Here is a 27,367-nt window from a genome sequence, read left to right on the forward strand (position 1 = left end):
AATTAGGTACAATGAGCAATAACAGGAAGTGCTCTTAACAAAAACACGTTAGAAAACCAAAATGGTCAACTTTAAAATTTGCTTTTGTTATCAAAGTTCCTTTCAGCATTAACATTCTCACATTTCATGGGCATTAAAAGACAACGAAATATGATCATTCTTTTCTTCATTCAGATGAGTGCTCCAAACACACGGAGTCAGGTATGTGAGTTTGTAGTTAAAATTTTGAGGATTCTTCCTATGTGTACGTTTGAGATTTTTAAATTGTTACTCATACATATAAAAAGGCTCTCAATCCACATTTTAGTTACTCTGACAAGCTTTAAAAGTGAAATTACCTAAGCGATTAACCAGCAGTTTCTGTGCATCTTTACAAAGAAAAATTATCAAAAAAGTAAACTCAGACCAAACGGTCAAGTCCCATTACCCCGCACACACCAGCGCTGGCTGTTCCCCTTCGTTCACCCACGGCCTCAGTAAATGCATACACCGTGTTCCCTCGGACCAGGGCTACTTCAGTCTGACGGCGGGAGCGCCTCCAGCGCCAAAGGCACCTTTGCGGCATGACCAGCTCCCACCCGCTGCTCTCACAAATCTCAAACCCAGCGGGTACCGCCGCTGATGGCAGGCGCGGCCGCAGGGCCCCGGCGTCGAGGCAGCTCCGCGGGAGACCGGGTTTGAACGTCTTCACTCTTCAGGAACGGAGAGCGAGTCCAGCCAGCAGCCCAGACACCCAAGCAGATTTCAGGGCGCTGAAATCACGCTGTGTTCCCAGCGCGACCTTTTCGATAAACAGACTGTTAATGCTAATGCAGCCTCCGGCGTGGAGCCCTTCCGTCCCCTGCCCTTGGAGAGGAATTCCCATGTTCAGGTCGGTATTCAAGAGAAAAGGCCATAATCTCCTGGGCAAACGGGAGTTAAAACACCTGCCCCAGAAACTCAGATGACCAGGCAGCTCATAAAACTATGAAGTTTGTGAACCACTGGAGCACTCACTGGTTATTCCAGTGTTTCTTTCTTGTTAATTTCTTTTTTGCATTTGCTATTTGGTTACACCTAAGAATTGAAATACAAAAGGTTTAAGCAAAATATTTTCTACCTAAATAACTCAATACTGTTACTACTGTATGCAAAATTCAGTGTAAAGACAAGCAAAAAGTGATCTGCTATTCTTAGCAAATAGGCCAGCAAGTAGTGAAATCAGACACTGAACAGAATATGGAATTCCTCATTTAGGCCTTGATCCTGAACCACTGAAGTTACTGAAGTTTTGCCACAGATGCCAATGAGAGGTGGATCATACCCTTCCACATCTCCACAGCTTCACAGCATGGCAGATGTTTAGAAAAGGAACATGATATCAGAAGTGCTTGGGTGCAGTTGGTAATCTGTTGTAATAACTTTATGAAATTTTTGGTCTTGTACTTTTAATTCAGGGTCATTAGGTTTACTTTATTAAAACTGTACAAAATCAGATCATGTGTATACAGAATATTTTTAGAAAAGAAGATACAGGGTTTTGTTAACAGAGGTCGTTACAAGTGTTCTTCAACAACATAATTTATGTAGTGCTGGGAGCAAACATTATCATTAGTTCAGTGAAATATTGTCTAAATAATGACTTTGAAAAAACCTTTCTATGAACAGTGCTATTTTAATATTATCCTCAGTGTACTTTAAATGCCACAGAGTCAAGCAATAGTTATTTTTTGGGAAACACATTTGTCATAACACTCCCTGCTGAAACACTTGGTTTCTGATCACCAAATTAGGATGAAATGAACTGTGGTTCTGTAAAGGAGGTTTTTTCCACGTTGTACCATGAGCCAATTCTCCACCCCTTTCATGTTATTTAAAATATGCCCACTGAAAATGTCGTGCCTACAAAGGATTATGAGGAAGAGCTCTGTCATTTGGTTCCTCTGAACTATGTGCCTTTTCTTAGCTATCGATGTAGCGAGGCAGTCAGTATTAAGCCAGCACAAAGCACGGAGAAACACATCATCTAGTGTCAATAAACAAGGAATTACTTCCTAAGCTAATATGTTTCTAGAATGCATCATTATTGCCCTGAACAAAAATCATCACAACCTACAGATTATCCCCTTATTCATTTGAAATAAAGGATGCAAATCAAATTTACTGAATCAAGTTTTAATAAATTCACAAAGCCTCTTCTCACATAGAAGTCCTCGTAAGAAAAATGTTCTGCAAATTGCCATGCAAAGCAACCAGTCCTGAAATTGCAGCTGAAAACTAATGCTGCTTTTGTTCAAACTCTCTTTTACCCTTTTTATATAGAAAATGATCTGTACCATAATTACACATGTGAGAAGAAGGGCAATGACAGCCATTTGGCAATGCTTCTGAACTTACAGAAGAACTGAAAATTTGATCAAAAAACGTAGAGATCACAGATCTCAAACTATCCAACTGCATGAAAAAAACCACAGGAATTCTCTGTGTAAACATGATAAGTTCTCAGCAGCCATAGCCAGGAGCCACGAGTGCCCTCGCTTGCCCTTGTTGGTACCATCCTGGCAATGCACAAACATATCTTCTTCATTAAAAACAGGCAGACAGTGTCTGAAACACAGCCCTCAAAAATGTCATTGATATTGTGATTCAAGATCAAGTAATGGCTGGTTGTTACTAGAATTTATTATTATGACCACAAAGCAGATCTGTTTTTATCTAGTTATTAAAGAAAAAGCTGCTACATATCAGCAATGTCTGTTTAACAACTTAAGATATTAGATGTGAAAAAGCAACAATGCTTTAAAATTAGCACTAAGATTTTAAACTAAAGGGCTTGATTACAGGTCAGAAAGGCTTTTTTTCCTCAAGATTTCCACTGTTTATGTAAACCCTCCCCCTTTATTTCTACATAGGTATCGGAAGCTTTTTAAAGGTTAGATTAAACACTTGCAGAAACAGGTACTAGCCTATTCCACTTGAAATGACTGGTTAAACCAGAGTAGCAGAATTTGGCCCAGCATCTTTTTATTCGTACAGCAGAACCAAAGAAAACATAGAAGTTAAAGAAATTAGGATTTCTATGATCCTTACAGCCTCCTGGATATCAGAGCTGACAAAATTCAATTCAGAACAATCTCTTTTCCCTAAGACCAGCAGGTAAAACACTGAACTTCACGGGTGTATTCCAAACACCAAAATGCAGAGTACCATCCTAAAATTCAGACCCTTCGTTACCAAAATGGGTGCAAAGACAGTCACCAGTGCGGGATCACCAACATGAAGGCGGCTGCCGCTCCCAGGCCCGTTCGAGCAGTGCAGCAGTGCATGCTGTGTCGGTGGCCAGGTCAACCGTAGCCGCGTCGCGCAGGAGCAGGGGCAGCGCTTGGCCCTGCACGCTCTGTAGGACTGCTTTTCGGAAGCACGACGCAGCCCAGCGTTGGAGGAAGTCAGTCTGAGGCGCGAGTTCGTCACTGCGGCTGAGGACAGGCGAAACTCGTGCTCCCGCTGCAAGGGAAGCCCACGTTCCAGCCACGGGCCCTCGCCCTGCTCTGGGGCTGACCGTGGCGCAGCCGGCCAGGTCGGGCGAAGCTGACTGATCTGGCTGATACTCATTTCTTCTTTTTTCCTGTGTTGCTGATGGGCTTTTGCTGGGCTCCCCTCCAGGCGGCTGCCAGCCATGCTCGGAAGGGAGAGGGAACGCAGAACCCTGGTGGCGGAGGGCAGGAGCTCCCACCGCCCGTCGGTGGCACCATCTCTGACCGTGACACCATAGCCTTTACCACCATTCATTTCAATCCTGGAAAAAATCATTTCACTCATTCAAGTGAAATTTCACGTAATTATGACTATTTAAGTGTTTCAGCTCTGAAATAATTATCTGTATACAAAAGAGAAAACACTATGCCAAGAACCCCCAAATACCCTTATCTAGGATTATATCAATCCATCTGTTCCTTGTTTTATTTCTAATCCCAAAAGGACTTTTTTCTTGGCATGTATCACACAGCCTGTAACAATGAGACAGAAAACAAAGCTTCAGACAAAGTCCAATAACATAAACTAGAAACCGTGCCTTCATTGCTAAACTGTATCACGGGAAGATTCAAGCTCAGAGGACAATAGAATTTTTGCTTCTCCCAACATCTGAGCTTTACACTGGCGCTGGACAAAGGTTAAGCATTTAACTTCCAGCATTACTGAGAGAACTGGGTATCAGTGAGTTAAACCCCAGGCTAAGTGTCCCTTAAGGCCCTGACTATAGGAGAGTTTTACCAGATTTATCTATGGAATTATATTGTTAGAAATCACCATACACATTTAATTGTGGTACAGGAGCATCTATACAGGAAGATACACTGTTAAACTAAATCTATCTAAATTAATACTTAATATTATACCATTCAGTCCTAACAGCTGTATTGTTGCTGTAAACCGCAGAAATTTTCACTTCGTTTAAACTAGCTGTAATAGAAAATACTAAGTTCTTCCAATGCTTTTAACATATATTTTCCATAAATTATATTTTTTTCATTTTTAGAAAGTTTTTCATAAAATAGTTCCAATGTTATGCAAATAACATTTTTAAATTTTCCTTGTCATTTTTACTTTCCTTTTTCCCATAAAAGAAAATGGGAAAGGAGAATATGAAATGGAACAATAACAGTTTTTGTTTAAAAGTGTGTATGAATGAAAAATAGCGAGCGCATTTAAATACACTTTCTGCAACAAGTATTATATACTGATTGTTCAACCAAAGATGAATCTGAAACCTAATACCAGCACAATTCTCAAAAAGACTAATTTTATCAGAATGCTGCAAAATTATTGTTTATTGCGTAATGTTTTCTGTTCATCATCAACACACATTATCCATAAAGTCAGACTAACAGTTTGGGAGAGAATTAGTGAAATATCTTTGCTATAAATTTTGAAGGCAAGTGTCTCCATTGGATGTATATGAATCCAAGGAGTAGGCGCCCAAAACTCTAAGGACGTCTTGGCTAATCCGTAATATTGAAGCTCCACTATGTAGCAGAAGGAACTGCTATCTAGAAATGTAATTAACTCTCTAAGACTTTTTTTTTTGGTAAGACTCTCATATTGGGAGATTTAAGCATTCAAACATATGGCAAAGCAGCCCCAAAATATATCTTCAAACTCTGACTTTCAAGTTGCTCAGAAGTAAGCTTTGCATTTGCTATTCTTATAAACCCTAGTATCAGAGCCGACCATTCCTCAACAAGGTCTTCATTCATAAACAAGCAGGAGAGGAAAGGAGAGACATTCATTGTAACTTCTGTTTCCATATCACACGACACTGACAGGGGTCAATATAAGTATATTATAAGTAAACAAAAAGTTTTGAAAATACAAGTATATAAGTAAACATTAAGTATTATAAGTAAACATTAAAAGTAAAAAAAAAGTAAGTAAACATTATAAGTAAACAAAAAGTTTTGAAAACAGGATTTTCAACAATGCTTAGCTGAGGGCTAACACTGTTCCCATTGCAGTCAGGGAGAGTTAAATATTCACAGCTTCAGTGACAGCAGAGATGCACAAAATCTCTGTCAAGTATCACACAGAACATACTGCTACAAATGCTGCCCTCAAGCTGCCCAAACCACAGCACTCATGCCCGCAGTCATACGATATGCGAGCTCAATAAGCGGTAAAAGGTATCCTAATAGCGGTCCGTCATCATAACAATTTAAAGCAAGGCTCCAGATATAAATAACTTAGCATTTCAATAGGACTTTATGCTTCTGTTCCACCTGTCTTACCTAAAGCTTTTGTTAAATTTTTCCTGTTTGGGTGTCTGCTTCTCACTTCAAAATGTCAATGTTCTTCAGAATTTGAGTTACTGCCGCGCACTGCATTTTTAGCTGCTGGGCTCTAATCCCCAACTTCCACCGCAGCCTTGCCAAGACCGCTCTGCCAGTGCAAACTAGCAAGCAGCGGCATGAAGTCTATAAACTCTCTTTCTGCTTGTACTAAGTCCAACGATAAATGTACCTCAGTGGTTTCTGTTTTGGGACCGTATTTTTTGTAGCAGTAGGAAATCCAGACTTTCTCACCTAAAAAGTTGAAGGGGAATTGAGGAGAAAGGAACTGATTTGAAATACATTATTTCATAAGTGTACTCTCACCTGAAATAACACTAACTTACAGTTTGGCTAACGCTGTAGTACTCGTATGGGACCCTTTATCAGGGCTTTGTCATAGGGACGAAAAGAATGGCTTTTGTGACCGAGCCACATCAAAGCAAAGCTGCTTTCGGGCAGTGGGAAGCTGATGACTCATCGCCACGAACAGCCCACATGTTCTGACTCATTAACTGCTCCCAACAGGGTGACAGCTCACATTGTGCTGGAGGACATCCAGTCACCCGCTTCCGGCTGCCCCACCGTTATTAAACATTGGGAAATCTGTTTATGTCTCTGCGAGCAGAGCCAAATCATTGCCCAACTTTTTTTCTCTGCCCCTCTGTTCTCTGTAAACAAAAAGGGGGGAAAAAAGGAAGCTTTGTCTCAAATAAGATTCCATGTGAAGTGCTTTGACACTGCATGATGTGGCAGACACACTTTTATACAAACGGGCAGTTTGTTTTTTAAATTTAAGAAAATGACCTTGGGTCACAAAATCCCAGTCTCTTTGGTGAGCTTGCTCACTGTACTACAGTGCAATTTCTGGTAAAACTACAGTCAGATCCAAGCCACACAGTATTTCAGTAACCCTTAGCATGAAGGATCTAGCAGCAAAAGAGAAATTGTGTATCACCTTTCAGTGCCTTAGAAACCGACTTTAAAACATGATGATATAAAACAGTCTGTAAAACAAATCAGACATGCTCCAACTGAGGACAGGAGAAGTTTCCCAGTTCTGCCCTGCCGGCGACCTCAGACATGCTCTAAAATAGAGTCCTCCTTTGCAAAGTAAGGCAACAGCTCTTTTCTCCCAAGAAGTAGCTAACAATTTTGGCCAACTGCAATGGATTACACATTTTAATTACTATTTCCCTTTCGCTAAGTGACCCTGATGTCAGCAGCCATTAGTCCCAGGGGTTGGCGGGCCAAGAGCTTTGTGAGACCGAGACCTGCAGCAGCAGCAGCCGGCACTCATCGTGACCAAAGGGCTCTGCACGGCCCGAGCCCACCGCGAACACAACCAGCAGAAAAAATGACGAAAAAATGATGTTTGCTTTAGCTAATGTCCACATCTGCAGTAGGGGTCCAAGCGGAAAAGGTACTAAATATGCAGCCCTTTAAATGACGCAGGAGATTCAAGCTCAGGCTTCGAAAGTTGGAAGTTACCACCCGCGTTACAGTACCCGGCGCGAGGCCAAACGCGATGTCACAGCCGACTCTTGCTTCGTCCCTCATTCCCGTCTTCTGCTGTCCCCTCAGCTGAGATAGTACAACGCTCTCAGGCTACGGACAGCAAGCCAGAGCAGAAAAGGGATCCAGATTAGAAATAAACCTAATCAAGAGCATGATTTACATATTGGAAGAATGCAGCACAAGTTATGGGTTGGCAGAGAAGCAGGAATGAACGGTAAAGGCAAGAACTCTTCACACATTTCCTCACAGCCTGCTGCACTGGGGCTGGACGTGAAGAAACACTTTTTCGTCAGCAGAGAGCTTCTTGCATCTTCTTCCCACTAGCTATGCTGACATGGAGCTCGCTGCCCCTGGATGTTCATTCCCACCCTCCCACTGCTGCTTTCTGCCTCCCTTCTTCAGTTATGCTACCGTTTGTGGGGCTGCACTATGAACCAGAGTCACAAAATTATCTAGGTTAAAATAACCCTGAAAAAGGAGACCATTGCCACCAGAAAACCATACAAAAATATTAAATAACTGTAGGCATAAGCAGTTGGATTTGTTTACCTTTACAGCAACTTCCCTTTATAATCTAGTAATGTGACTTAGAGCAGAGATAACAGGAACCTGTATTATTACCATCGCTCTTGCCGTTTCCTTTACAAGACAAGCTGTGGCCTGCTCAGGACACTTTGCACCCTTTGGATCTTTAGACGCTCCCTGCCCAAAAGGACTCAAAGACCTCACAAAACGATGGGCAATTGCTGAACAGAAGTGTGTTTGAATGTGCTCATGAATGCATGTATATGCATTTCTATGAAGGAAAGAATCAAGAGTGAACTCCTTCCAATTATCTACTGAATTAAATTTATTCTAAAACTTCACAGTCTAATTGAAATACTCAACAACTATTGGACCGGGAAAAGATTCATACAATACATTCACATGAAAAAAAAGCAAAAAGAATAGTGAGAATCAAGAGCAGATCAAGACTTCATTTTGTATACACCAGATAAAGTGGAACTAAGAAATAATGCCTGTTAATATATCTGTTAATTATGGTGGGACCTATTAGCTGCATCTTAGCTTGTGCCAAACACTAAATGCCAGTTGTTTACTGTTTTACATCAGACCTGGTAGCCTCGTGGCTCTCTAAAAAAATGTGTCAGCTGCCTTACAACAGACAGTAATCCACCACTGAGCAAGCCAGTCCCTTGTTTCCTCTCTCACAGCAGAGTATTCAAATTGAGTATTTTCTTTCATCTTTCCAAATACCTCTTATACAATAATACTTTTTACCAGATCAGTCCTATTTGCAAACAGCTTTCCTGGTTTGCTATTGTTTCAGGTTCAGTTTAAAATTACTTTTCATGATTTTAGAACTGTCAGTGTACTTCATACAGTCAATTTCACAGTACTTTCTCATTTTATTCTCCTCCCCACATCCTTTGCTCATCTGGCTTTGGCTTGATCTATGTCCCACCAAACAACTTGTCTCAAACATGCAAGACACAAGAGTTTCTTTTTTTGCAACTCCTTCCATTAAAATAAATGTCCTACATGGCTCTGCCTTAACAGCTCCCTCAAAATTCTCAGATCACAATTTCAAATACATTTTCTCCTTTGCTCTAGTTTTCAATTTGTTTATTCTCTCTCTAGTCTCTTGCACTAGGGTTTTGACTGCACGGCTGCACTAAATCAGCTTTAGATGGCATTTAGTGCAGTTTGTTTTAAAGACTGTAGGCAGATTACACCTGCTATATGAAAGGGAAGCCGCCAACCAGGCTGGCAGGTGTGGGTGGGAGCTAGCGAGCTGTGCTGTACTACTTGGAGAAGGGAAGTATCCTTGGTAATAAAAAGGAAAAAAAAATATCTCAGTTTCTTGTTGAATTACTTCAGAAAGGTGCATCTTGTATTCCCAATGGCCAAAGAGAAGACATTTTTTCTCAGACTATAAACTCCAGTCAGCTTTTCTCAATCTATGTCATAGTTCAGGGTACTGGGGAACAGTTGATTATGGTTATTCACAGATGATGAATTTGGAAGAGTCTGGTTTGGCTTTCACTTACTGTTAAAGCAACATTAGATTCTCTGTGTTATAAGATCCTATTTTAATTGCTGAGTAGTGGTGTATATTAAATATAACACATACATAAATATGTTTCTAGATCCAAAACAGTTTTGACATAAAAAACTATTTATAAGAAATTTTCTTTCTACTCCCTGGGCCATACTAAATGTTGAATATTTCAAAAAATGCTTCTTCAGGCTTCCTGTGGTATAAATTTTATAGCCTTTTATTCAATTATGGCATGGTTAAAGGTAACTGTAAAAACTATTTCTCCATTTACAGTTCACTTCTAATGCAGTGTATTTTAGGCCTTGCCATTTTTTCATGTTGCAGCATTTCCTTGCCAGATGGAGTAATATGGCATTAAAAAAGAAAGTACAAAACTACTGAAATTAATTCACTGATTCTTCCTGGTGATTTAGTTGGAATCAACATTTTGAAAAGCCAGTCTATCAATCCAATTCTTCAATCTTTCCATCTGTTAAACTATGTTAGTACTTCGAGATTTTCAAATACAAAATAACATCAACTGGATTGTGAAATCATGATTTTTTAAATATATTTCTTGAGGACTGCTTCACTAGCCTCACAGAACTTTGTTTATCCACAGAAAGTCTAATCAATGCCATCAACTTCTTAAAAATCTTAGCTCTATTATTCTTTTTAAAGCAACCTTTAAGCCCTGCAGCTGCAGGTGAACAAGACTTAAAATACAAATTGAATGCAAATGATCTTGCAGCTGGAGGGGCAGTCTGAGAGTGGTTTCACTCACTCTGCCTCACTCAAGAATTAGAAGAGCTGAAACACTTTTGCCTGCACAAGTTTAGGTCTTAGGATACACAAAATAGATATGCAGAACTCCCAAATGGTTCCCCTAATCCCACTCGTCTCTTCAGCTCCTACGTGGCCAGGCCAGAAGCACATTCAGTCAACATCTCTGTTCTCCTGCCATTTTCTTTTCCTCCTCTCACAGAGACATAGTTAGGTGTCTCACCTAAGACTTGTCTTATATCAACATGCTTTATATTTTCTGCATCAAATGCATGTACTGCCCATATCTTCAGTAGGCTGCAAAATCTAAATAAGACTCCAAGATGAGGAAACTTTTCCTTTTATTCTTGCACTCTGTGGACATAAAAAAATGACCTAGAGATAAGTCCTGCTCTAATGCTGCTGTTAGATGAAATGAAGAGCTTTTATTAGACAGAATCAGGTGGAATGAGAGACGACAGAAGAAGGAATACTACAAAGCCTTCAGTATTTCAGTTTTTGAGCTTCAGTTATCCCTGAATTACTTTAAAAAATTTAATGAAGCACAAACTTACCTCTTACTTTATATACACAAATGACTATCTATTTGGTCCTGCTTTTCTGAGTGTTGTTTTGAGAGGATCTCCTGAAATCACATCGATATTTGAGGAAATACAGAAAATTAAAGACCAGCATGGTAATGGCAAAACTTGTCTTGTTCATGACAGAATGCTGAGTGTCCTCAGTGTGTCACTTTCTAAAAGAACCACACTCATGAAACATGAAATTTTATGTTAAAGTAATTTATATAAAGTTGTTGGATTTTATTCAAGGAGATTAATGAACAGCAGTAGCAAAATCAACTGTATCATACGATATGGTTCATGTCAAAGTACAAAGAGATCCAGGACTTAACATTGGTGTTGGATGACTGAAAATGGTCCAAAATCTTTTTACTGAAGAAGTGATAAAAATGCAGTCCTTATTTTTTAGTTTTAGAAAAAAATCACACTATGTGCATATGTCCAATTCCCACAAAAGCACAGTTTGTGCATATATATAGACAAAATATTATTACTCTGTGCTAAAAGAACATGATAAAGTCCATGAAGGCCCTTCACTATACTGGATCTTTGACACTGTGAAGTGAATAAGCACAGAAGAAAGATCATAGAATAGGTAATGATAATGATGATGTACTGCTTATACCATATCTTGACATTGTTCCACACACATGTGAGAACAGCCTCTCAGTCTCTACTGGGAAGTGCCCTAGTTGTAAGAATTTGAGTTTCTTTCTTTCCCAATATTCTTTATCATTAAGCAGAGAACGTGAAAAACATCACTAGAATCTACAGAAACAAAATCTACTTACTACAGTCTTAGTTAATTTATTAAAAAAGATCAAGTCACTAGTTTCAAATTCACCCCAGAACAATCAGATGAAGTGAATTTCAGAAGTATGATTTTGCTCCTTTATGGCAAATGGGGAAAATGCGCTAAAGTGTCTGCTCATGTGTAACGCATAGGATGAAAAAACTTACTGTGCATATAAAAGTAGCCCTTCTTTTTTTAAGAAGACCTTTGATTTCATTTTCCTCCCACTTCAAAATGATTTCCAGGCCTAGTGTCTGTTCCTACGAAACTTAAATGGGAAAGGGGTGAGAACCACTGTATACAAAAAAATAAAAATACTGTTATGGGGAAAAAAATAACTCTCAAATGAGTATTTTCAAATGCCTAGCCAACAGCAGTTATATTTATTGGCATGTTTAGAAATCTCCAAACCCGTTGTTCAGCATGGCAACACCAATGGCTCCCGAAGGATCGCAGTAGCAGTGGTGCCACTATAATACTACCACGAATACCTTGCCTTAAGGTGGTCAGTTTGAACAAGGGTGGGGCCAAAAATCTCTGAAGGGGATGAAGAGGATCAAGGAATTTCTAAAATTAAGCAATATTTCACAGCAGCTTACGGCAGCTGTTGAGACCAGTGGGAACGCTGGCTGGGGAGACGGCTCCACGTTAGCTAGCAAAATGCTCCTGCAGCAGACCACGCGCAGCCGTCGCCCTCCAGCAGTGCCACTGCCTCAGAGCAGTGCCAGGGTCATCTTGTATCTGGCACCTGTCGGGTTGGCGGACTTGAGGATGCACTTCAATTATTGCTGTCATCTTGCTAATCCTGACAGGGTGAGGGATTTACTGTTCAGTGAGAGAAAAAAAAAAGAACTTGAAATGTTTTTGATTCACAATAATAAAACCGTACACATGCTACGTGCTCCTTTGGATATTAAAGGAGAATTCGTAAGTGCTTGTTTGTGACAGTCCTCCATCAATCACTCTTGTTAATTATTAACAAAATACTGGTAGGTTAATTAACTCTTCCCTTCAAGTAGTCTAAATTTCAAAAGATGAACCACTGGTCTCTGGGATATATATATATATGCAGCACAACACTACATACAGTTTACATTCCTTTGCAGATTTTCTATCTTCTCCATGGCAGGACGTGGTACAGTAACTGTATGAGAAAACCATGTTCTCCCTGCAGAGTCCAGCTGGACTCCTTTTCCTTTGCCCTGCTCCTCCCCCCCTTCCCTCACCAAGGACTGGAAAAACTCTGGGACCAAGTTCTGCCTCTCATCACAACACAAAAAGGCATCACAGCAGCTAGAGCACCATGTCCTAACATCACCCTCCTACTGGCACAAGGGATAACTGTAGCTCAGGTAGATCGCAACTGTCCCCACAATGTCAGAAGCACCTTTCAAACTAGTAGGAGACAGTCATTTCTCTTAAAAATGTAAAGCTTGAAGATCATGCAATAATTTCAGTCAGACTGCCCAATAATTAAGGCTTTGTAATTTGTCCATAAACCTTTTGTAATTCAGCCTGTAAGTGGAAACATGACTGAATTAAATTATGATCTGAATCACATCTTGTTAAAGACAGCTAGCTTTACTCTAGCATGAGACCACACAGAACATCTTAGGAGGAAAACTATCAGCACAGCCAGTTTATGTGCCAGACCCAGAGCAGACAAAGAATCAATTTTACTGGTTTTGCAGTTCTTTCAGTGTTTTCTCTTAGCTTACGTTTACATTACACACACAAAAAAAGTAGTTGAATACAACGCACCAAAGTCAAGTGCTCAGTGGTAGGCTTCCTTCGGTCCTCTCAGGAGTGTGTATTCTGATACTATTTTTAATTAAATAATCACATACTATTTTCTCAGACAGTGCCTGCATCACTCACCGAGCAGGGTGCATTCAAATACTCAAAGGTTCAGTTACTGAAGTGTTATTAAGTATTCTGCTTTCTTTACTTAGCTTGTGGCTTCCTCCCTTATTTACTGCAAAACATGCAAACTCAGCTCTGATGACAGATAAAATAAACTGTTTAAAGGCTAATGAGTGAATTATCACAGTGCCACTTCAGAAATTTCCATTTAGTTTACAAGGCTGTCTCCATTTTACAGACCAGGAACTAAGGCTATCACAGTAACATTCGGAAGTATTCAGTAATTTCATGGAGCAATTTGAAACATCTAGGCTCTGACGCTTCAAAGTAGGTGTCACTTTTGTGTTCAAAACACAGCACCCAGTGACTTCAGCTACCACTGTAAGCACTTGTTACTTTTAGAAATTGGGGGGTTGGGGAGAGTTAGGGAGTGTTTAGATCCCCCACTCCCAAATAAGAATGCAAATAATAACAACTATCTAGGAAATCTCATATAAATGACTTGAGTAACATCCCATAGTAGCTCTTGGAAATTGCTGAATAGTTTTGGCTTAAATTTTCTACAATACAAAACTCGATTTACAGGTTAAGAAAGGAAAATTTCCATTTTGTCTAAAATAGAAACAACTGAAATTTTAGTTGTGTAATAGGAAGCATCAGTCAACTTTGGTAACAGGAAGCACTGACAACCCTGCCTATAAACAGCAAAGGTAAAGTCTCTCTCAAATATTTCTGTGGAAGTGTTAAATCTCCTGCATAACAGAAGGAGCCAGCTTTCAGAATTAGTATTTTGAGTTTCAACATTAATATGCCATTTCAAAAATGCCATATGGAAAACCAATATTTACACTAAACTTGGGACTCTTCATCTCACCACCACTTGTTATGTTTCTTTATTTTCTTCTGAAAGTAAAATCTTCCATTGCAAATGCCAATCTTGCAGCATGTTAATTATATACTAATCTACTAGATATGATGTTCAATTACAATATAGGAAATAGGAGTATGATGAAACGATCAGTTCTCCTCACTTAGATTTCCTGATGATTCTCACTGCTACAGAACTGGCAATGCTATAGAGATGTGAAAATGGATGTTCTTTCTGTCAAGTTTTTAGGTCCTTACAAGAGGTGGGGGAAAATCTGTAGTAAGAGCAAAAAATACATATAAACCAGAATTTGCTTTTCAAGTAAAACTGACACATAGTTAAATGGCACCAAATTGTAAAATTGTTGCCTGGACTACAGGATTTTCCTTACTTGCATTTTCCTTACTTACTTTTTGTTCCTAATCATAATTTCTTACCTGGACATTTTATCTCTGTCCTTAACAAAATTTTGATCTCTTTTTTTCTGATGAGTTCACATAGACCTCACCTAATTACAAGCTGGAAGAAACAACACAAATGCAGACACCATGGAAACCTGTGATACCCATCCAACCATGGCTGGGCAGGGTCTGAATTCGGCGTGCCCATGGGGCACGGTGCCTTATGTCTCTATCACCTCCTATAGGCACAGGTTGTCCCAAGTCCCACCTGTCCTTGTTGCAAACGACATGGTACTTGTGGAATGGCTCCACGGGTCCTGCAAAGAGGTGGTTTGTGTCTCTTTTCAGCTGTGCCATGACAGCAAGGACAGACGGAGCCACGGTCAAGGACAGTTACCTGCCAACACTACAGCAGACTCGGGGGAGAGAAGAGATGCTCTAAGCACTGCGCGTACCTGTGCTTCCCCACAGATATACCAGAAAGTTACCTCAGAGCCAAACCCAAAGGTAATTCAGCTGACCAGCAATGGAGATAGGCAGCTATTTTGAGCGTGAGCTCATCCTGGGGGATGAGCAGTGCAGAGGCAGACGCACAGACTCACTTTCCTCCACGGATGGCAAATGTGTCTTCAGCTGCTATGGGATGAGTGTGCTGCATTCTTGCCAAAAGTGCTGGCTGAAAGAAAAACTAGACCTGTATCATGAGAGTCTGACAGGGTTTTCATCAAGTAAAATAAATATTTTTGATTTAAGGGAGCTTCTCTCTCTCAAACACACACCCCCTTTTATGCTATTAAATGGAGATCAAAATGGATTACTGGGACAGAACTGAAAGAGGTGAACAGAAGCTGAAGGAGCACAGCCTTTTATTTAGGCTATTCTGTGAACACATAATAATTCACAAAAAAAATTTTAGCAAACAGCAGTGGGTAAAAATAGCAATTTCCACATATAACATTTATCACATCTTTCTCCTGTAGCCTTATCCCTTGTAACAACAGCATACAAAATGAATACAGGCTGCAAAATAAGTATTTCTCAACTAATCTGCCATTTTTCAACATCATATAAAGAAAAGCTGATAGGTCTGGTTCTGCTCCAGGTAGAAGAATGCTATTACCTGTTTCTGTACATATCTGTATATGCTGTATCTGCGAAGCGCAATAAAGCGAAGCGCAGTAAAGCGAGGTATGCCTGTAAGCCCGTGGTGCCACTGGAAGGGGATGGCTCACCCGGAGCAGGTTCTCGCCAGGGTGCAGTGGACGAACTCACTTGTTACACCTAAGGAAGGAAACCCTGCTGGCCATTTTTCAACTAGAGTAACAAATTGATCTGACTGATTGCTGTTCAAAACCAAAGGGAGAAAAAGGCTTGGAGATATGCAGCAGGGAATAGGAGGGCAGGGCCAGACTACCCCTCTCAGCAGTACCCCGCAGTCAGGAGGACTCAAGCTATGCAACAGCAGGGTTAGTTTCAGTCTATTTCATATTCAGTCGTGGTCTAGTGATTTCTGAAAGAGGAGGAAAGAACGAGAAAGGTGGATGAAAAGCTACAATGATATTTTAATCTTACACCAAAAACCAGACGCCAATGAACACATGCTATAGTAACTTTTTACTATAACAAACTTTTACAACTCCCATCTCTTAAAGTAACAGGTTTTGTCTATTCTTAGGGCATTCCCAAAGCACTCATTGGCACTTAAAACTAGTGTCCCATAAGTCCACATTTACAGCTGCTGCAAAGCACTCCGGGTGGCCCCTATTTATATCCTTGAAAAAAATGGGGGTAGGCAGCCAGAACAGCTGTTAAAAGTTAAATATTATTTTCTAAGTTCAGTATTTTATTATCTACTGACATTATTCACTGTTAATCAGAAAGCAAAAAAATTTGCTTCATTCAAAACCAAAATCTGTTAATAATATTTTAGAAAGGGTTTGCATACACTGTATTCATATGAAGAGAGAATACCTATTAGGCTGAAGAGCTCAAAGCTGCATGCTAGTGATTTGACTTATATTATTCATTTCATTTCAAAGTTGGAAAGAATTAGATTTTATCTTCCATGATATCACTAGCAGCACACAAACACATATAAAAATCAGTATTTCTCAATCGCTTCTCCTTTGAAACTGCAGAAATTAATAACTAACATTCAATAGCTCAACTATTCATTTCTGTAGAAGGTTCAAGTGACTGTGTACAGTATTTCAACTTGCAGATTTAGCTAATAAAATTCATGGCACTTGTTTTGTCAGACACTGATAATGTTTCATGAAAATTTCATGAAGCTTTAACAAGGAGACACAGTGTAATTATTTAACTGACTGAGCCATGAACTTAGTTTTCCTATTGCATGTTCATTGTAATTTCTAATCTTGAAGCTGGAACATTACATAAGAATTTGAATATTTATTAACCTATGCTAAGTACTAATTAAAATAACTTCTTTGGTGAAAAGAGTTGCTCTTTTTCCTGAATTCGTTTCAACAGTGTTTGCTACTGTGAAGAGAACTTTAAGAATGTCCTGCTAAGCTTCCCTGTAAGTGACTGATTCCATTGTTAGTATATGCTGTGGACTTAAAAAACATTAAACTAGTTATACAAATGGAAACAAAACACCCTTTGAGTTCTATTGACAACTTAAACTTTAGAATTTGGATGAAATCCCAATTCTTGAGAGAAAGAAAAAAGAGTACTGAATGAAACTATTATATACAACATTGTTATGGGATTTTTTAATGTACACAATATACAACTGTTTTAATGCATTTGTTTGGCTGATGAGGGTTTGTACCACTGAAATTTTAAGATACATATCAATGATTCTATTAAATATTCATCTTTACTTTATTTTGGGGCAGGTGTAATAATCTGAAAGCAAAATATTCTTTTGTCAGGGATACATGACATTTTCTGATTCATGAAGTTACAGAAACTGTTAAATAGGTTACAGAACGAAAAATAAATAACTGTCTTCCACTTGGGCTAGAGGGCTGTACCCATGTTTTGATGTGAATGCTTCTTTTTATTTACAAATAGAAAAACCCTGTCAAAAGTTAACACATTTATGAGTAATCAGGGTTTATATAAAAGGAATGTAAAATAGGACTGCCTTGTAACAAGAAAGGTAGAAGCAGCCCAATCTAATAAATGTTCTTTTACTACCAAGCTGGCATTTCTAGACAAATTGATATTATTTTAACACATCCTGTACTCTAGTAAAACAAACAAACCAACAAAAAAACCACAAACCCCTATAAAAATATGCAGCATCCCCTTACAGTGAAATAATCAGAATCTTCCCCTTGCAAGAATAGATATTAGCACAGACAAACATCCTAGCAAAAAACATGACATAAAATCCCTACGACACTATAGAAAAATTCTCTTAAAGCTGTACTCCACTCCATTGGCCAGAGGCAGAGAAATGTATGACAGGCAGAAACTGGTCCCAGAACTCTCTTCTTCAGTCTAGATTCTTATTTCATGTTTTGCTTTCTCTGCGTGTCAGAAAATGATCACTAATGTTTCCAGAGAACTGTACATTTTGCATGTGCACAAAAACCAGATTTTTTTCTAGTACCAGTGTCTTTTGGACAAGAGGGTTAATGAGGTTGAACTCATTATCATATACATAATCCCAATAAAACTCTGATATTTGTGTTATTTAACTAACTGTGATGGATTGTCTGCTCTTTGTAATTTAAAAAATAACTATTAAGAACTTCAGATCATTGCGATATTTTCAAGCACACTTTTATAAAAGATTTTTAATTGCAGAAACAAATTACTTTCTACTCTGAAAATCACAGCAGGCACATCTTCAATCTAGTCTACCTTTTGTTTTTGACATCGTACACGGATCAGCATTTCCTAAAAAGACAATGAAATGGCATCACCACAGTCTCTGGAATTTCTTTCCACAAATGCACAGCAGTTGTTCTAACTTTTTCCTATGACAAGCTCTCTTTTTTCCTGTTCTGCCTGGTCAGAGTTTCCAAATGATAACACAAACAGCCTTGAGGAATACATTTCCCAGATAACTCTCCTTCACTGGAAAATTAGCACTCTGGCTCAAAATACCCACACTGGTGCAAAGCCGGTCCTCACTCAGAGGCCATTCTCACAGCCTCAGCTTTCACATCAGTACATTGATCAACCCTCAAAAAAGTAGTGACAGCTTCTGCTCTCTGACCTTTAGAGGCAGTAGTCTTAAGATTTTAATAGAAATGCCAATGCCTATAGCGCAACAGACATGCAGAGCCAAACCAGGCCCTAAAATGTATTTTCTCTGTTGTCATGGCAGCAGTTTGTTTTCCCTCAATGCCCAACATTCCCAATTCTTCAGAACAAGATGTACAGCTTGTCAATAAGACTTTAATTAGTTTGCCAAAATTGCTTTGGCAAAACCATTTTCTCCTCAGATTTAGTTACAATACAAGAAATTAAAAATAAAGTTTAGGCAAGAAGCTTCATTCACATATGGTCCTTCTGATCACAGATATAAATATTCAGGTGAATAAAATTACTTGGATATATATCTATTTACAGCAATGGTGGCTATGAGGTAGGTAGGATTATTTTAAATTGCAACCCCCCCCAAAAATTTCTCAGTATTTTAGAAAATATTTTTTAGTTATTGAAAAATTAAGCCTCAAGAATGACTAAAAAACTAAAAAATATTTTTTAGTTATCGAAAAATTAAGCGTCAAGAATGACTTTGTGACTGCAAACAATAAACTCTTCAGTTTTATCAACACACCACTAATGCGATGTATCACACTTAATTTGCAGATTCATTCAATGAAAGCAGCAGACATTTCAAAAGGGACAGCTCACAGCTGCAGTACAAGGTTGCCTGATGTTTGGGGAAGCAAATCGCCTATGGATTTCAGCGGGAGTGATGTTGCACGCAGAGTGCAGAGCCTCTCGGAGGTTAAGGAAGAACCTGTGCTTCATGCTGCGTATCTAACCAAAAAACTCTGGTTTTGGTATCTGTTCTCCTTTCAGCGTGGCATATGGTCTAGAATAAGACGCATTTTTTCAAACCTGTGTGTTTGAAGAAACACCTCCAGATTTCTTCAAAATATGGACATAAGGATGCGAACTTCTAGTTACTTGAAAGAGTTGTGCGATCCGATCATTTTGACAGGGTTTGAGACTCCTGCCCTGGGGTCTGTGCGCCAACTGGCCTGCTAGTCAGTGCCCAACTATATGGATTAGCTTTCTTGAGGACAGTCACAGCTGGGGAGGGGAGGAGGATTTACACAAATTAAAAAGCATACAAAACCAAAACTTTAAGATCTCAGTTCATATTGTTAAAAAGTTTAGACTCTGGACAATATACACAGAGAAAGAGGACATCAGGATGCCTCTAACATCCCCCCTCAAAACAAAACAAAACACAACACATTCTATGGGTAAAAATTTGACCCATTTAAATCAATATGGTAAAAACAAGAAACTGGAATGGATCAGGACTGCACCTTGCTTTCTCTATTTGGAGTGTTTACATCACTACTGAGAATACAAAACCAGTAAGCAGAGAAGACTACTCAGAATAAAGAAAAACAGAAGAATTCTAAACAGCCAGAAGCAAGAACAAAACGCTGCCCTCTTCAAAAGTCTTCAGATGGTGAGAAAAGAGGCAGCAGTCAACCCGACCCCCCCCGATACTTGCTATAGAAAATAGAGCAATAGCTCTTTTCTCCTCCCTCTAAGATTATGAAGAAATCCATTAGGATTCCTGATATCCAACAGATATCCTGACCTTCAGGACTTGAAAAAATTGCCTATGAAAAATAATGGCAAAAACCCGGCTCTCGTCAGCAAAATGCAAAGTTGTCTTCTCTACTATCCCATAATTACCCATTTAGGGGCTTCCTTCAGAACATGTAAAAATTTCAAAAGCTTCATCCCTTACCTGGCATATGCACATCAGAAAAATCCCACTGCCTCTTCCAGTGAATGACTTACTGGAAACAAATTAAAATCGGTTAAATTTCTTGTAGTTTCTGTGGATTTATGTGTTTTTATTACTGCCTTGCTTTTAATTTTGAAGGTCAACTTGAAATAGAAAAAAGAAAAGTTTAACAAAAAACGGTTCTCTTCTCAGTCAGCCCTAGTTATCCATCTTGTTCTGCTCACATAACTTTTGCCTTATGGGTTACTGGCTGTGAGATCCTCAGTACCTCACTCTACTAAAAAAATGGGATTCAGGTTATAAATATCATTTTCAGGAGCTTCTCACAAAACTTTGACTTCCAAAATATTGGCTCCAGCACTTCAGAAAGTTTTAGTACACAAAGGTCAGGAGGCATCCTATTTCAATTATTTTTTTTCTTTACTGTTTGTGATGGAGGTGATTAGCTAGGATGCGGATTTTTTGGGGACCCTTTTTCTACCTTCCATATGATGAGCTGATTAGTTCCCAGGAAAGAAAGGCAGTACAAATAACCATACTAATCACTAGAGTTCAGAAAGTTGGCCTTTTACAACCTCAAACTACTGTGTATCCAGGAAATCCTGCCAGACAGTCACTGTTTGCAAATGGTTGGGAAATACAGTTGTTTGCCATCAAAAACATGAAAAGTAGGATCTGGTTAAAAGACCAAGTCTTTGGCTAAACGAAACCTTTCCAAAATAAAGAAATAATGTCTGCTAGCTGCTAATTGACCTCAGCTGAGGAAGGGTGACAGTTCTGCATTGCTGCTCACCGTACCTAGTTCAAGCATTTTAAAAGGAGGCCAGAATTTGAAATGAGACTTAGCTGAACACAAGGAAGTGTTGCAAATTCTAACATTGTAGTAATATTCCAATCTAAAGTATTCAGTTTTAAAGTAAATCTGTTTTTTTTTTTAATATAAGTACAAATGTTGACCAGGAAGATTTCCCTTAAGCTGAGAATAATGTAAAAAAATAACAGACAGCTAAAGTGTAGGTGCATCCCACTTAGTTGCAATGAGGTGAACTGTTCAATCACAATGACAGTAAGTCCACACTTTTTTGAGGATTACTGGTACCAGTCAGAGAAGATGCATACATTTCAAATGAATATACTGTCCTGCATTGAAAAGGAATAATATGGTGATATTGAAGAAGCACATAATTACTAAATTATTAGCAGTTCAGACTCAGCCCCTAAACTTAACAATTTAGTAATGCTAAAAAGAGTGACTGATCAGACAATGTTTAGTCTACATATTAAACCTGAATTTTCTTTTCTTAATCCACACCTAGCTAACAGACACCATTCCTGGAAAAAAAAAACACAAAGGGGCTTTCTATCCTCAGCAACGATGTGACCATTTTTTGAACACCAGAATGCTGTATTGTGGCTACAAAAAGTGCTTATTACACTTACTGGGGAAAAACAAAAAATTAAAAGGCAGTGTCATACTGCGATGTTATAAGTTTCCTAATAAATCATTTAAAATCTGGTATCTAGAATTTGATCTTTAAATTTAGTAGGAACAAAATATTTTGGACAAGTTTCTTATCTGGAAAAGAGTATCCCTGAATTTCAGTGGGACTTCTTATTAAATAAATGTGCATTTACTACATATTGTGAGCATTTTTGATAGATTTCACTTCACTGAGTTCAAGGCATTAAAATTCTTGATGGCCTTCAAAAAAGGGCCAACAAACTGCAATATTCAAATTCAATGAAAAATTAAATGAAACCCCTGACCAAAATTAAACTAACAGGAGACAAAAGTAGCATAAAGTGAGAATGCAAATAAAAATATGCTCTGCAAGGAATTTTGTCATCTTTATGAAGATTTGTGACTTTTTTTTGGTGCACTTGAGTACAGAGGTGAAAAATAAAGCAGTCCCACTTTAAAAAATATGAATCAACAATTTATCTGGTAAAATTTAACCATATGCTCGCACTTTCATAATTAACAATAATCAAAATAATCAGATGTTTATCTTACTGGGAGGTAAAAACAATCAGCCTGTGTGGGTTTTTTTTGCCCCCCCCCCCCCCCCCTTTTCCAATTCAGCTTCTATCAGCTGAAACACAATTATACACAGTTTCTTTCTGGGGTGCTGCTGAATTGTGACCTGGGATATAGCTCATATATGTGCCCCTAAAGCCATGACCAACAGCACCAATGAAGTCAGATGGTACTTGCATGACTGTCCTTGACATAGATAGCTTCATGCAGGTTTCTTTGTTCATGCAGATAACAGTTCCCACGCACTAAAATGTGAGGCTCAAACGCTGACTTCACTCCGTACACCATTCTGCAACTGTAATAATGCTAGTGTTAATTATTCTTCTTCCTGCATTTAAACACACTGGATAGTATCTGTAGTTTGTTCTTTGCAGTGGGATGCAACAGACAAGATTCGCTAGTGAAGCAAATGGACGTACAAGCTGGGCCCCAGCAGCTGGACTCCTCACTCTCTAGAGAGGAATCTCTCACTGCAGAGGGCAAAAACCAGGAGACTAAGGGTAAGTTTTTTAACCTGACTTTTTTTCTTAAGATGCACTCCTTTTACATTTCTAAGCTTCCTTCCACTGTTGAGTATTAGACATGAAGACCTGCTCTTGTAAGTTTTGTCAATGCATGCACTAAGGGAGAAATTTTTCCCCAATGTACACTGCAACAGTAAAAACTACCGGCCCCAGGGGAAAAAGGAAAAAAAAAAAAATCAGTAACAGTGGTGTGGGAGAGGAGGACCAGGTTATGCACAGCAAGGTAAGTACAGACTAGTAGCAATGATAAACAACACCTAATAATCTGGTAATTGTTTGGAATTGCATATACATCCTACTGTCTCCTCAGTATTTCACCCTTAATTACTGTTAACATTACTATAGACAAGGCATAATTTTTTTAAAGATTATGAAATTACTACAGAATTCAGAGAGAAATTTAAGATATCCAGCAACAATAGCACCAGTGAAGCTGGCCACCAGCTAAAATATATCTTATAATCAGAGATTTTAGTAGATCTCTACTTATACACAATTTACATGAAATCAAATTGTTTAATTCACATAGACACATGTGAAAGTTACTGCTTCTTTAAATAGTAACTGAGCATGAAAGCAGTCATGGATTCAACAAAACTGGAAAACCAGTTGTAAATTCAGAAAGTAAAATAATCCATGTCACGTAAGAACGAAAACACTTGTATTTCCCATTTGTGAGTATTTGCTCTTTGATGCTGGTGATACACTGGAAATTCTTTGGAATTCTCTATGGATTTTTTCCCCCTCACAATTGAGACCATAAGACATTCTTTTTATTTGATATATATCTAAAATATACTTAGAATAGAAATGAAGGTAAGCCTCAGTAAGGACAAATGTATGTCCAGCCAAATCCATTGCATATTTTAAAAATATGTGGCTAGCATCTGCATCTCTTCCCTCAGTTTCTTTCACCCTGAATGCAGGGCCTGAAGGGAGAGCTTGTAAAACACACTTAACCTCATCATTCATACTGTCCTGGATGCCCTGGAAGTCTTGGGGGCTGATCAGGAGAGCTGCACTCCACCCAAGCCCGCCGAGGCTATGTTCCCAGGCCGTACTGGGAAATGTTTAGCACCTAAACCCTGGCGAGACACTGGTGTCATGCAGACTGCAGTTATGCTATATCGGCATGCTACAGACATAAATGGCTCTACCAGGGCATCTTTTTATGACCTATAACATGCAAAGATAGACGGTTGGGACTGCTTATTATGCCGTAGTGGTCTGAGGATGTGGACAAGACATCTACCATGAAAAGCGAGAACACGCTGCTCCTTGTGACTATCATGTTTGAACTTGGTTTTCCAGGGCTGCATCACTGACACCAAACTACTGTACACAGATCAACTTCTATTTGCTCAAATACCTCTGATAAGAGAACAACTTTTATATAATTAGGATTGTTTGAGGTTGTATATTTTTGTATTAAGGAAAAAAGAGAAGGCAGCATTGGTTATTGATTTTTAATATTCCACTTTCCTTTCAGCATGCTGTCATTCTTTTTTTACATGTGTAAAATGTCAGTGGGTGTTTCTAGTATGCATGAAGGCCAGGATAGCAGACCTGCAGGGTTTTTTTCAAACCTGAGGAGAATATGCCTTTAGGATTAATCTTTTCTATAGCTAAAGCAGCTGTGCAGTATGTCATTCTTAGCTGGTTATTAATATGCAGGTTTTTTTCAGTCTACTAAAATTAATTGGAACATTTTATCCATCAATCACGTAATTTCATTTCAAAAAATCTCTAACTCATACACAGCCAAAAAGAACCTTCTTTTCATAAGTTTCTACATTTGCTATTTTCTCTTGCTTTAAAAGGCACTTAAGTTATAGCAGTACAATATTTTTACAAATACACAGACCATCAGTTATTTTGTAATGCCTTGAATGTAAATGTGTTCAGAATCTGTACCACTCAGTTCAGCTGACCTGTAGCAGTAGTTCTGTACGTTGTGATAGACGACCTAGCTCACAAAGGCGTACAGACTGGCTGTTTTCAACATATACTCCTTTACTCTGGTCAAAATCAGTGCTGAAGCTGCTTTATTTTAAGGCTCTCGTATGCATTTTTTTTTCCCTTACAAATTCATCTTAAATTGGTCTTCACACAAGGTTCAGATAACATGAGGAAAACAGTATCCGACAAATAGTTACTTTCAGTTTGCTTTATAACTTTATGAATTAAATTGTAATAGAATGAATTTATGAATTTCTTTTCCAGTCTGTATTCTTTACAGCTTCCTGTTTTTTCTAGAAAAATGAATCATACATTTGTTTCTCCAAGATAAAAAAAAAAAAAAAAAGACTGAAAACAATATTGTTCTGGTAGAGACCATCCTGACAGAAAAAGGAAGTGTTCATGAGACAACATCCTCAGCAAAAGATAGCTTTTTTGTAAAGCAAACCAGACAGTACCTACCCCAAAACTACTCAGATAAATGCAAGCATACCTTTATATGTACAGGAAAAGTAGCACAAAATGGACACTGACAGTGCTCCTGTGTATTAATTACATTCCACTTTACATGCAAGATTAGACTTCTCTCCCACCTTCTAACATAATATTCTCCCAACAGTCTCATTTTCTCTGTTACAAAAAAGAACTGCGATAATTGCTAAAAACCAGCATGTCAACAACTGAGAATTTAGTGGATGTTTTGAGAAGTTTTTGACTATAAATACTTTGCACCAAATACAGGAAGCAATTAAAGTACCCAAGTTTTGGCATTTATTTGACAAGAAAATCAACATAAGTGTCTCCATATTGGGGGGGGGGGTGTCTCTTAAGTATAAGGCAGTTTTTTAAAGGCAGACAATTACACATTGATGGCATTACTGTTTTTAAACAGGACAATCCTAGATCATGCAAGAGCTGCTTCCTGAACACACACAAGTCCTGAAACCATTCCTAGTCCACAGGCTGTTTGGACATTTTCTTGCTGCAACACAAATGCTCATCCAAATGTTTAGCAATGGAATGCCATGACAAGTCCGTTTCTGACAAATAATTCACAAGAGATGGTAAATCTAGTACTGATATAAATGAATAGAATTCAGGGAACCAAAGTTAGATCAGCCCTATATCCTCAGCCTAAGTCTTCCAAGAGAAGAAAATAAACATAATAGTAAGAATTATTCAGTCACCACAGATGACTAGTTAAAAAAATGTTTCTCCCTAGATTTGGGTGAGTACTATCACAGTTAATATTAAGAGCTAGTGTCTTCTTTACAATTTATGAAATAAATTTGTGAAGTTACTGTACAGTGAGGTAGTATAAGATACTTGTAACACAAGACTACAAATTTACATTCATACTGTAATAGTCTCATTATGTAAACAAGTAAAGAAATTGTAAAAAGGCAGGACATTAAAAAAGAAGGTTTCTGTCTATCAGAGAAGTTTCTGCAACTGTCTTTTAACAGAAGGAGCAGGGTCAAAAAAAATAGTAAGTTTTAAAATGGATTGTATGAAGGAGTTGTCTAATAGAAGGGAACTGGACTACATTCCTACTACATCCTTCGTTTCTGCAAAATGGCCACAGTAAACCAAAACTTACATCAGGTAGTCCCATGGCAAAAGTTTTTTTGGAAAGCTATTCAAGTGTCAATGACTCAGATTTCCCATTCCCAAGAACACAGTTTTGTTTTTATATTGTTATAAGCAAACAAGGTTGACAAAAATCTTCTGTCATTTGTTTACACGAAAAAAAAGTAGCTCTCAACATTTTTGCAAAGTTTTGGTCTAAACTTAATTTTTGGAGGGAGCTATAAGGCTATTAGGCCCCAAGCATTTATTTGAAGTGGAATATGATTTTCCATCTCATTAGTCACCTCAACTTTAAAATCTCTCCTTGTCCTAGCACTGTCTGTCTTCAGTGCCTGGTGGATACAGAAGAAAAACAACAGGAGAATGTGTAACTGTATGTCATAATTTTGGATGATTCTGCACTAACCTGAAGGATCGAATACTTATTTGCCATTTTCATTTTCACTGTTTCTGTTTCAAAAGCAGTTGTCATGCCAACCAGAGAAATCTCAATTAAAAAACCCTTACAGTTCAGTTATTTTACAACACTTACATAATTTGAATGGGATAGACAAGTATATGGCCACAGTTTGGGTGATTAATCTCGGGGTCTGCAAATCAAGTTACTCAAACTAATTAGCTATTGAAGCATTCTACTTTTTATTAGTTTATATTGAAGTGATATAGCAACCTAAATTCTGAAAAATTTGAAGTTTTCTT

At 38.4% G+C, this 27,367-nt stretch overlaps 1 protein-coding gene across 2 annotated transcripts in view; it reads right to left on the reverse strand.

The window, feature by feature from the left end:
- The window catches only part of WWTR1 (WW domain containing transcription regulator 1), a 78,023-nt gene that overhangs the window by 36,942 nt on the left and 13,714 nt on the right, over nucleotides 1-27,367 (reverse strand). The window contains exon 2 of one of the 2 annotated variants that reach the window (XM_067301524.1): nucleotides 1,623-3,775. The exons of the other annotated variant lie outside the window; for it this stretch is intronic. Coding sequence (XP_067157625.1) covers nucleotides 3,151-3,775 — 625 coding nt within the window. The 3' untranslated portion in view covers nucleotides 1,623-3,150. Of the gene's footprint in view, nucleotides 1-1,622; nucleotides 3,776-27,367 lie in introns of those variants that run through there. 2 annotated transcript variants of the gene reach the window in all.

This window comes from Apteryx mantelli, chromosome 9 (genome assembly GCF_036417845.1).
Source record: "Apteryx mantelli isolate bAptMan1 chromosome 9, bAptMan1.hap1, whole genome shotgun sequence".
In the NCBI taxonomy this organism is placed as follows: Eukaryota; Metazoa; Chordata; class Aves; order Apterygiformes; family Apterygidae; genus Apteryx; species Apteryx mantelli.